This window comes from Crocodylus porosus, unplaced genomic scaffold, assembly GCF_001723895.1.
Source record: "Crocodylus porosus isolate Cpor-Errol unplaced genomic scaffold, CroPor_comp1, whole genome shotgun sequence".
Taxonomy (NCBI): domain Eukaryota; kingdom Metazoa; phylum Chordata; order Crocodylia; family Crocodylidae; genus Crocodylus; species Crocodylus porosus.
In genome coordinates, this window is record NW_017728931.1 from 73977032 (window position 1) to 73989710 (window position 12679).

Sequence of the window (12679 nt, forward strand, 5' to 3'; positions counted from 1 at the left end):
TGTATGTATGTATATGTATGTATGTATGTAGAGAGAGAGAGAGAGAGGTTTCATTTTAAGCATGGATTTTGGGGGTTTTATCAGAGAACTTGCAATTGTTTTTATCAGAGAAAACTAGGATCCCTGCTAATCAGGTGGTTGAGCCGGAGTCCATAAGAGGTAGTATGAAGTAAAAAGAAGGTGGAAAAAAAAAATCTACCTCCATTGTGGTGAAATGTACAGATCTTATCCTTGCATTAAGTTCAAAGACTAATGAATGCTGACGTGACAATCTCAGAGAATCCAATCTGAGACCACAAAGCACCCACAGCACTTTTAAAATTCAGAAATAAAAGTATGAAGGTCTAATTCTGTGTGTGATTTCTGCTAAGTGCACGTGGCTGACAGCTCTCAGTTGCCTCAAAAAGCATTTCTAGCAGCAGTGTATTACAGAAGCACGAGTGTGCCCTGGGCCATGCCACCTGTGTCTACAGTCATGGAAAGGAGTCACTCTATGATGATTTCTGAGTATTTTGTGGTGTAAAAAAACACAAAATAGCCAGAGTGGACATATGCATCAGTCTTACTATATCTAACTTATGCCTTATGGGAAACAAATACAATTTCCAGTAAAAAGAAATACTAGAAATGTTGCCCTGTGGTACTTTTATTGAAAATAATGTAGAAAGCTGACTTAGAAATAAGAAACAAACTGAAGAGGGAAAGTGGGGAGCTACAAGGGAGAAGAGCTGTACATTGTGCTGGGATATAAGGAAGGAAAGGGAAACAGATCTCACTGTGATCATCACATGAGGTAAAGCAACAGCTGAATGATGGCACAAAACCAAAGATAAGGCAAACTGACATTCTAAAGAGAGAGCAAGACATGGTATTCACAACAACAGATGCAAGCCCTGTGGTCTTTTATCCTCTCAAAATGTAAGTGTCATAGTTTTTCCATCTGCAAAATGGGGATAACAGTGCCAAATAAACATGGCAAGCTTCATTGAGAACTACAGACCTAAAGCGCTATGAAATACTAACTAAGACGACAGTTTGACTTACTGGAGTGGCTTCAAACCGCAACTAGGACCATTGATCTTGGGAACAATCGCTTTACTTCTTTGTGCCTTGGTTTCCATAACAACTGTCTTGCCCATGTATAAGGTAAGCGCTTTAGAGCAGGGACACCTCTCTTAAAAATTATCTGCGTACTGATTAACACAGTGGGAGTTGATCTCAGCTAGGACTGTGAGCTGTTGCTGTAATACAAATGCTATCCCATTACTATGGATGTTATGAAAAGTTAGCAAGCTAAAAATAGAGAAAATTAGAAGCATCCTGTCTGCTCTTATGGCTTTCTTTTCAAAAGGTCAAAAATCTCAGTAATTAAAATTTGACTTAACATTTCAATAACTCTTCTTCCTCAAGTTTTTAGGGGAAAAATAGCCTTCACTAGAAACAGTTATATAAATGCAGCTTCTTCTTTGATAATCTCCAACTTCCATTTAGAACCCTCGTCTCAGCAGTTCGTTAGCATGCAACCTCATCAAAAGTGTCTCACTCCCAAAACTCTGCCAGCAGTGAGCATTTGCAGCTTATTCACACAATGTTTGTGTCTGAATAAACAGTTAAAAATCCTCTGCTTGCGTCTACTGAGCAGTAAAGACAACATGGTTTAATACCAGAACATTTCATTGGATAAATAGAGATGTTATTGTAATTCAGATGTTATACCTGCCACTTTTGAAAGTTCTCTTATTAAGCCTACAGTTTACTAAACCAGTAAAGACTGTAAAAAAAATGTAATAATCCTTCATCTAAATCACAGTCACATAAGACTAGTTGCCTGACAGTATTATAATAATTTTAACTGCCTGCCAGTGATAGCTCAGAAAGCTATATGCCTAAAGTTCTATTTCTGAAAATCTTGGAGTCAGTGCATCTAAATTGGACTCCACAGTGGGCAATCCAAAGGCTACTTATATTAAAAATAAGTTGGCAAGCTTCATTCATCAAACCAGTTGTTCAGACACAAAGACTCCATTTAAAATTTGTTCTGGGGCTTTCCTGCCTTTAAAAAAAGAAGTTAAATGAAATTATCTGGATGATCAGGAGAATAGCAGATCTATTAAAGCAGTTCACTATATACTATCTTTGAGTCATGAAGTTTAGTTGCAGAGTTACCCTGAGACCCTACACTAGCTTCTGCCAAAGTGAACTGACAAACACCAAGCATAGTTAAAAAGTACTGGGAAGACTACAGCAATTCTGTTAGTTTCTATTAAGCACAATATTAGACAGTTAACTGAAAGATTACTATTAAATATCATCTCAGTAAAAAGCAGAGGCACCAACATTTACTAAAAGTATATTTTATTCTTACCATTTGAGACTGGCTTCTGGGGCAGCCATTGATATCTTCAACCTTTTCATTTGCTAAGGAAAAACAATGAAGTGAAAAAACAGGAATAAATAATGAGAGAAGAAAAACTAGAAAAAGTATAGTAAAGATAAAGCAATGAAATGCCCTGGGTTTGTTGACACACAGCTCCTTTTTAAGTACAGCACAGCCCTACAGTAACACCACTCTTGTTAGCAACAGTTGCTTCCACATGCCAAATCGTGCAAAATGGGAAGTGCGAAGGAGGTTGCTGCTAATTCTTCAGCCCCTACGAATAACTGCTGACATGAAATCTTCCACAATTGTCTTTGCAGGGTCAGGATACAGTTTCAAGGCATCCCAGAAAGTATGAACCACTCCGACTAGCAAAATGCACACATGGGAGACATATGGTTTAATGGAGCATTCATTTGTGACAATTCAAAGTGTGTTAGATATAGTTCTGGCCATTTAAAATATGGTTAAACAGCCACTTCCAAACATCTTCATATAAGCATATTTTTTAATTAAAACAAGGATGAACCACATAAATATTAGAGACACATGGACCAAGTCAAAGTGTATTATTCAGGATTCATCATCTTATTAAATACATTCAACTTGAATTATGTACCTCTGTCCCCCCACAGCCCCAGCCCTGATGCAAGGAAACAAGCTCATGCTGCTTCTTTTTAAGCACAGGTCTTACCAATGATCTGGATGATTTCTGCAAGCAGAACTCCATCTGCAATGTCCTGTTGCAAATCCTTGATCAGCCTCTTGTGCCCAGATTTTGCTAGGTAGTGGTTAGCCCAGTCAGTGTAAATCTGCAGAGCAGAGGGGGGAATAGGAAGGAGAGGGCAGAGAGAAAAAAGACAATAAAAATTCTTGAGACAAATGTTGGCTTACACATGAGAACTATTCTGGATCACATTCTGCTTTTAGAAGTCAGCACCAAAGGAAACTGTTTAAACATTTTTATTTTTTCAAGAAAAACAGTCAACCCTCTCCCCCCCTGCCATTTTCTGTTTAATTTTAACTTGAAATGATTCAGTTTGTATCCTGAAGGTTCAGACTCACTACTGTGACCAAGCAAAAATTCCCTTTATGACTATCAAGGAAACCCCTGCCATAAATCAGTCCCTTCTACCACAACTCCACCTCCCTCTACATTTCTACCTCTCTCGTCTCTCTCTAAACATGCGCACACACGCATGTGCGTGCACACATGTATGGTTCACCCTCCCCCACAACTCACACACCATAAATTTTATAAAAATGGAAGAGTTTAAAAGGAAATCATAACACCAGTTTGTGTGCACGCTTTGGTAGGAACTTATTGGGTTTGTCATTCATGTTACTGTAGGCAGCAATCTTTTTATTTCACTTTCTGTAATAATCATAATTTCCCACTGTGCTGAGACAGTTCATTTGCTCTGTCACCTATGGTTAAGCCTGCTAACTGTGGAAATACGAGACTGAAAGCAACAAATGTACAGTAGTCATGCTATTGAAATTAGAGCACATATTCTAGGAGTATGTTGTGTTTGTTCTCCAGGAAAATGGGTCAGAGACTGTGGGCTTGGATCAACTCATGTTATTCAGCAGGAGTACTTGACAGCACAAAAAGGCATTTGTCAACCAAAGGTTAAAATGCATCCAGAAAAATTAGAGAATAAAGATTAAAAACCATGTAGATATACAGGAAGGGGATGTGCAAAATACACACAGTGACCAGATTCACTTAAGCTGTTGAGAGGCAGAAATTACAGCAAAGACCACCATGTTCCAGGACACACTAAGCTTCTTGGGAGGTTTGACTACAATTTGAGGTTGCACAGACGTTTTGTGCAAAGCTCCCCCAAAACTCCTTCCCAGCCAGCCATGCCCATTTTTGGGTTCTTTTGGCTGCTTTTACTTTTCACTGTTGGCATAAGGATTGGTGCAGCCAATCTAACTACTGCAGTATCCTCTACTGGCAGAAGTTATATCAGGGATGTTGTTGCAATTCTGGCCTTAACTGAATAAAAGAATATTCTATACACAGGTTTTCTTTCCTTTTCTCTGTTTTTTAGCATATCACCACTAGAAGAAAATATACGGAAGACAATGTCACATTTGCACATCTTCCACCCAATAATCCCTGTTCACTTTTCAAGCCTGCATTTATTTAACCTCACAGAACCCTTTAGAGACAAGTAAGCTACAGGATCCCCATTTTGCTGGTGAACTACTCATTCACGTCAAACAGGAAACTATGGCACAGTTTGGAACAGACTCCAGGTGTGATTCCCAGTCCTGTTCCTAACCACAAGACCAACATCATCCTTTCTCCATCATGGCAAATTATGGTGCCTCAGCAGTTCTACTTCAAACGCTTCTAGCTACTTTCAGTGTACACTCTGTGAGCTCCTGAACACTTTTAGGCACACATATGTTTCCCCACTTGGTAACGGGATGTGTCGCAGATTATAATTTAACAATTTGTGTGATACAGTGTCTTTATTATCACGTATCTGAGGATAGGTTCAAAATTGTCACAGTTATTTTGACCACTGTAAAATATGAAAATTCTAAACATGAAATTCAGAAAATGGAAATGAACCCTTCCATTCAAAATAAAAGTCCATTAGATAGGATCCTAGATTCCCGCTCTCCCTCTCCTTGCAGGGTAGCAGAGTGTTTAAGGCATCTTGATAGGGCTTCAGGCCTCAGTTGACCCATCTGTAAATGGGTGCCTTGGTCATACAGCCTGTGGAGGAGTCATCAAAGGCAGGTGAATATGATGTTAGCTACATTATTCCCTTGTCTGTGATTGGCTATGGAAAGTGGCTATGGGATGATAAAATTCTCGTGGGTTGCTGCGCTGCCATGAACCTTTGAGTTTTTATTAACCAAGAAGACTCCTTCTAACAACACACCACATTTATAAACTCTGATTTCATCCACTATTGTGTTACCCATTCAAAATAATCTGGGAGACAGAGAAATCAAAATAGCTACATTACTATGTTGCTAAACTCTCTTCAATATCTCTAAAGTGTTTTTAACATACATGGCATATACAGAATGATTAAATGGTGATGAAGAATGCTCTAAAGAGTATCTTAGCACTTATTTGGAACACCCTGAATTCAGGATGATAAAACCTTATACTACACCCACACTATTATGGTGTCTGGACTACTAGGATTTCAACTTTATTTATTTCTTTAAACTAATCTCTCAGACTATTACTATACTATCATCTGAACTATTTCCTCTACTTCAATGAAACTGACCCCATGGAACATACATAATTTAATATCCAGTAAGGTTACATTGTGAAAGTGTTATATTACAAATAGAAATACTTTATTGTGCATTTCCCTTTTTTGTACTTCACACCCACAGACCATCCACTCTACCAATCCTAATTTTGTCTACAATTCAAACTATCCTTCTCACAAAACAACCAGTGAAGCTGTCATGCTGACAGCTGTTTTTTCAGGCATCTCAAACTCAAAAAACACACTCTACCCACCAAATCAAACACCATTTTCTTTTTGTGATATTTTTAACATATTTCCAACAAAAAAAATAACAAAACCACTAGTTTTTAAAGATCCTGGTCATATACGTCAGTTTTTTCAAGTTAAGGCTTCAACAGAGGTCCACAAAGACTTCCCTTATGATCTACACTGTTGGGTTTGAAAGTCAAAAAAGCACATTAGAGCATTTGAAGGAGACACAGTCCAGTAGAAGATCCTTTGCTTACAAACAGTCTAAAAGTATAAGATTGAAGAGTCACTGACAAGCAATACACCAAACCAATAAACATTGGAGATGGAATGCACAATTTAATTTCCTCTTTTTCTGTAGGGACCCGCAGCTTTCTTCTTTTCCTCCCCCTGGTATTAGAATGCAATTCTCATTCACCTCATTCTTTTAGGGATCCAACTGCTCAAAGTCAGACACAAAAAATGAGAAGCATGTATGACAGATGTATGAAACTATAAGAATGTGTTTGCGGTGATGTATTCTATTCTTTTTAGACTAAGCTCTGTGAAGGAAAGGTCAAGTGAAATAAAGAATTTGGTCTTTATAGGTTATGACTATCAGACAATAATCAGCCCTTTAGATATTTGATCTTAAAATAATTTCTTGAAGAGAGCACATGAACACACAAACCAACCCTCTTGTACAATCAGAGCACTCAGAGGCAGTACAAAATGGACAGACAAGAGAATACAAGTCAACAATTTTGTAATTCAATTATGCTAGAGGCAAGGACTTTTTAGAGTGATATCTTTTAGTGGACCAACAATGTAGTTGCAGTAGACAAACTTTTGGAAGCAAGACATTGTCTAAGTTTATTGCAGCTACATTGTTGGTCCAATAAAAGATATCACCCTAAAAAGACCTCGTCTCTTGGGTAATTTCTGGGCCATCACAGCTACATCTTCATTGTCATGCTACCACAAGTCTGTTACCTTTGATCAGAACTCCAGGGCTGGGTGCTGAGAACCTTCCAGAGGAAGCTGAGTGTGCTTACTGTTTTAAAGGAAATGATACTTGTTTTTGTCGTCTTGTGTGTTATTTGTTCAACTGTATTTGCTCAATATGTTTCCTAAAATATTATTCTCTTCAATGTGTTAAACTGGTGTATACACTGCTTTAAGCACAGTGCAGTTCCAAAAAACCTAACAAGGGTTAGTCATTGCTATGCCTCTTCCCGGAGCCAACAATCACTTTGCTAATGTTTCACTCACTTTGCTAATGCTTCCTTATAACTGCTTGTTGGAATGAACTTACTCATTTCCTTTAACAGTCTCCTCTCTTACCGCACTGTTCTTTGAACACACTAACAGTGAACTATTCATCTGCTGGATCAGGCTCTAACTGTTAACAAGGCATACAGGGAGTCTGTGTTATCTGTGCCATAGTGGATGAGTCTCAACAATATGATAACAAAAAGAACAAATTCTGTATGTGTGTGTTCCTAACTTTGTCCCAGAGTCTCTGATGATTTAACTACTTGCAATGTAAAACAGAATTCAACATGGCAATTTGAACTAGGGCACAGCCTTCTCATGTTAAAATGATTTCCCCTTGCATTCTTTAACTGCTTGTCATATTATCCTTTAAGAGTAGAGGAAATTAAACAATCGCCAATACCCAAATATAGTTATGAATTTCATTTTGGTACTTCACACATTGCCATAAGGAACAGAATAGATGCACTTGGCCAAGTGTGTACTGATACAACCTGCTTTATAATATCTCAGTTCTAGCACAAAAGAACAGGGAAACTCCAATTTGTTGCTACATAATTTTCTTAGGAGATGCTTTAACTAAGATTCTGAATTATTTACCCAGAGAACAGGAGGTCCTACCACATACCCACTCTAAAATTAATCTAGACTGAAGAAACTTCAACATATCCTACGGGCTGTAAGTGAAAACCGGGAGAAACGTCAAATAGATTTCACATCTACTGTTAGCCAAAATGCAGTAGTAATAGTACATCACACCCTCTGTGTGATTTTATCTCCATATGTTTTATAAAGAAAAATTTAGATTTTGCATCCCTGTGGATTTCTTTTTAGAAGTAGGGAAACTGAAAAACAGAATTTTTGTTTTGGGAGTTTATAGTGGATGCTTTTTTTCTACCTTGGTTAGATGACATGCTTTGCTGCCATTTCATTTTTGTTTTTCTTCAGGTTATTTTTTTTAAGACAGAACACAGCTGGGGCTCTGGCTGAACTATTCTGATTCCTTATTCTGTTCTTTAATCATTTGTCAGTAGTCATATATCAGACAGCTTTATGAACAAACCTAGTTAAAAACAAAAAAATCAGATCTCACGTTTGAGAATCCAGCTGCAATACTCTGTTTTTCACAGAACAGAAGCTTTCTGCTTTTGAAGAGATCTCCCCCATGTCACCATTGAGAAGCATATTCTGCTGTGTCTCATTTATGTCAATGTTGCTTATAGCTATGAAAATAGCTAACTGAATTATGTCTGGACCTTACAACAATTGTCAACTCTATTCAAGATCAGATGAGGTACAATGGGCCTTTACTGGGAGGGGTATTGCTCTGATACATAACTTACTGATAACCACCAGCCACTCTTCCTTTGATATATCATGTAGGATGCTCTATGAACAGAAACTGTATCTTGGGTAATTAATACAAAGGAGCAATAGTCTCATTGTTCACCCTTTCCCCCCTTTTCCATTCTCCGCAGGATTGAAGACAGTAAGTAGGTTTCCAGCTGAAATCCTCACAGATCAAATATGCCATAATCTTGACCCAGACAGCATATATCTATAATAGGAGTGAACAGTACTGTTCAGTTTTTGTGAATTCCAAATGCTTGGATTGTCTGCTGAAGCAGTCAACAATCATGTCAACAGCACCTCCATATTGCGAACATGACTGAGACTACTAAATTATTTATTACTTCATGTGATCCAGGAAAGAACTTATGATAAAAGAGACTTACAGAACCAAATCCTGTTTTCTGGGTGAGCTATACTTAGAAATGAAACAGTAGAGAGGATATAGGCAATTTCATGCTACCTAAGTGCCTTGGCATATTCTGATACTACCCCATGCCTTCTCTATGCTCAGCGTAATTTCAAACACTCTCAAGACTGCTCTATCATACTTGGATAAGACTACTGCAGTAGCCATGAATAACTGCATTGCCATATGACATTCTGGTCATGTCCTCTTCACGAAAGTTTTGCCCAAACTAAGATTACTGAACATTCAGCATTAAGATCCTATACTAGACAGTTCCTGTGATCACCCTTCTGCGGTATGCTGGTCCACAAGAGAATCAGACCATCAGTCTCGAAGGATATGGATTTGAAGCAGCGATACAAAAGGTGAAAAGCTCTGATCTAATGAATCTATAAATCACAGCATCTTCTGAAACCCACACCTGAAGCAGAACAAGCACATCAAACTATTAACTTAACTATTAATGGTTCCATCTTTTCACTTTGGCTGGCCATTAAAGTTCTTGCATGGAACTCTAACATTTTTATTTGCTTTCCTTTTTAGGAAGACTTTAGAGAGGAAAAAATGGAATAGCCAGTTTAATTAAACTAAACATAGGCAGTGAGATTGGCTGGGCACACATTGAAAAAAGGCTCCTACTGTGCTAAAGAGCAATATTGCAAATGCTGTAAATCAAATGCATCCCAGGTGTATGGCAGCATCCACTCTCTTTCAGGCAGGAACAGCTGCTTGTGGTAGAAATGTTATTTTTAAGTATTACTGTTGCTTCTGTCTCTCTACCCAGCTTGCTGTATGATAAAGAAAACAGAAAGCTCTTTGGGACATTATGTGAATCCCATGAGAGGAAATATGTACACAATTTGAAGCATAATTTGAAACTAGAGTGATTTAAATTATGAGCAAGTCAGAAGCCAATGCTTTTCATTTAACAAAAAGAGCCGTAAATGATAACCCATATTCCACATCCCTAAATCCCAACTGAGCAAATGAGAACAATTACTTGTTAATGAAAAGAAACTATTTTAAATTACAAATACAAAATAGATGAAACATCCAAATCTCTACAATTTGTTTTTTTAACAAGAAATATATATGAATGCCCCTAACATCATTCACTAATTCTCAGTTTAAATTAAATTCAATTTAATTCAATAAAATCTAAATAATTAGTGATGGCAAATAGGTAGAAGCAATGCCAGACCTAAGGAAATACATAGAAATTATGCTCTACACAGCACTTGCCAGCAATCTGTAGATCATATACTCAACCCTTTTCAAGCATGGTACGTTTCTAGGGAGCAGTTTCAGTTTATGGACCAATGATCTCCACAACCTGAGTACTGTCTTATTACTTTCTCTTTCTTAAGGTTTCCTATTAAATACTGTTTGCTTTTTGGTGCAAGTGCTCACAGTCCATAATCATTATTTGTATAAAAACTTCAAGCTTTAGCTAAATGAACTTCAAGTCAGATGAAAAGCATGACACTGGCCGTGCATTTGTAGGATTCTGTATCTTGAAAAAGAATCACTACCTTACAACAGAACAACCCCCCATCTACATCCTAAACAAGCTGTTCATTCTTTGAAGAGACATGGACTGATTTGCTTTACAAGTTTGATCGCTGCACTGAATTGTCTGAATGCAGTAAGGATTTCAAGTCTCATGCAGTAGCAATAAAGTGCCACAGGAAGGAGCTAGATCTTCATGCTGCACAGGCAACCCAATCATGCAGACAGCAGTTTCTAACAGACCTGTATACACTACTGCATACAATAATTACTGCAAAGACAGTAATGGCACCACAATTATTCATATAGGCCTTAAGCCTTTAGAGGCAACAGGCAGCAACAGTCATTGCCACAGAGAGAGATGGAAAAGGAGGCTATGTTCATTGTATATTATAAAATAAATTAAACACCAATTAACTTTCACAAGGACACTTTATAAGCAAGAGGGAGTGTGACAGTAAAATCAAGCTAGAGACAAAGGAAGGATAGGATAGATTTTTTTTTTTCCTCAAGGGTGTTTGAATGAGAAGAAAATACTCTGGCAGAAAAGAAAATATCACACTTCCAAGACATGGAAAGGTGATCTGAGAAGCAGCACCAGTGCCAGTCCAGAGGAACAGGTGTGTAGCAGAAGGCACGGAGTCCTTTGTGTAGGCTTCCCAATGTGGCAGCTGTAAGGCTTCTCTATCAGAGACACTACTCTACTCTTCTGAGATAACGCAGCAGTAGCTTCTTCCTGCCCTGCTCTCCTAGCGTCTCCTGGGCAGCAGTCAAAGTGGCTGGAACAGAGCACCTGCTCTCTTATCACCATGTCTACGCACAGGCAACCAGAGGCAATGCACAGCCTGCAGGACCATTTCTTTGTATATTTTAATCTCCAACAGCGAGGCAAGTACTAGAGAAGACACACACTTTATAAATAAAACTAATGATTACCCCCTTAGGGATAAATGAAATAACTGACTTGGTCATTACAGCATCATTCTAAGTTTGGATTACCTCCTGTTTCAGCCTCTTTGAAACATCTGTGTCTTGTAACTGCTGGGATAAGTTCCATATCTTGTCTTCTAGTCTCTTTCATTAATAAACTCATAATGGACCGAGTTTAGATTCAAGCAAATAGTAAAAAAGAACAGTACTTCCATAGGCTTTCCTTTGGGTCACAAAAATTGCTGACAAATTAAATATAAGTGGAAAGAAATAAACTACAAACACAGACATGACTAGAAACTGTAAAGTTATTTTCAAATAAAAAATACTTTCCCTTCCTCAGTCTCTGTACCATTCAGAAACAACAAGCCACCCCACGTCAATAAGGCCATCACTGACAGAGACTACATAGAAGTGACAGCAGTGCCCTATAGCACCAAGCCTACAGATTCTACAGTGAAACTTCTCATAAGTTTTCCATCACAGCCCATTGTAAGGATTTAAAACTTGAATATAGATATTCTTTCCATGATGAAACTTGGCATTAAATAACTTGGCCCATGGATTAAAATAACCCCTTTCCCCAACCTTTTTTGGGAAAGATTAGGGAAATGGAAGAGCAAGTTTCTGATTTATAAAGATGCAAAGAAATAATAATAATTCTAAGCCCTACTTTTGGTTTTTGTTATGGAGAGGTCATAACTTTCTCTAAAAGGTCTTCCTTTTGCTACTGCCCTCATTGGGTTGTAAAACTGGTTTTGTTTAAAAATTGTCAACTTCTGGCAAATGGAAAAGTTTCAAACTTCAATTTTTTAATAACTAATACTTGCATGCAAATAAACAATGAGCCCAACTAGAAATGTTAACTTCTGTCTAATTTTGCTTTGAATTTCAGTAGCATAAAAGTTTGTTAATAACCCTTCAACTACGAATATCATTCATAATGTTCTTCAAAACTTATAGCTATAAACCCAACAAGCTGCAATCAATGATTTTCAGTTTGAATAGTTTTGGGCCCATTCACCATCCTATTGATTTCAATGGTAATTGTTTGGTAGATCAAACAGGATAATGCCCTGTGTGTGAAAACCTATTGGGCACAGACAGAAGTGCATCTCCCCACTAACTCATGGCACTTCACAAGAAGCGCCATGAGTTACAGCAATCCCCTGCACTCAGCAGATGTTCACTGTTGGGTCCCAGGGGTTGGGGAATCCAGCTTCAATTTGGAGTGTGCAGCCACTCTCCTCTAACTCTGTTCTTCCCCCCTCCCCATCCCAGCACTGTCTTCGGAATGGGAGGAGGGAAAGGGACCAGAGGAAGCCCAGTCTGGAGTTTTTCCAGTCAGTGCTGGAGGGAGGGGTG

The 12679-nt window shown here is 38.1% G+C and overlaps 1 protein-coding gene across 1 annotated transcript in view; it reads right to left on the bottom strand.

The window, feature by feature from the left end:
* NAV3 (neuron navigator 3) overlaps positions 1-12679 on the bottom strand; it is a 787742-nt gene that overhangs the window by 253700 nt on the left and 521363 nt on the right. The window contains exons 3-4 of the mRNA XM_019543171.1: positions 3072-3189; positions 2366-2418 (exon numbers count right to left, since the gene is read on the bottom strand). Coding sequence (XP_019398716.1) covers positions 2366-2418; positions 3072-3189 — 171 coding nt within the window. The remainder of the gene's footprint in view (positions 1-2365; positions 2419-3071; positions 3190-12679) is intronic.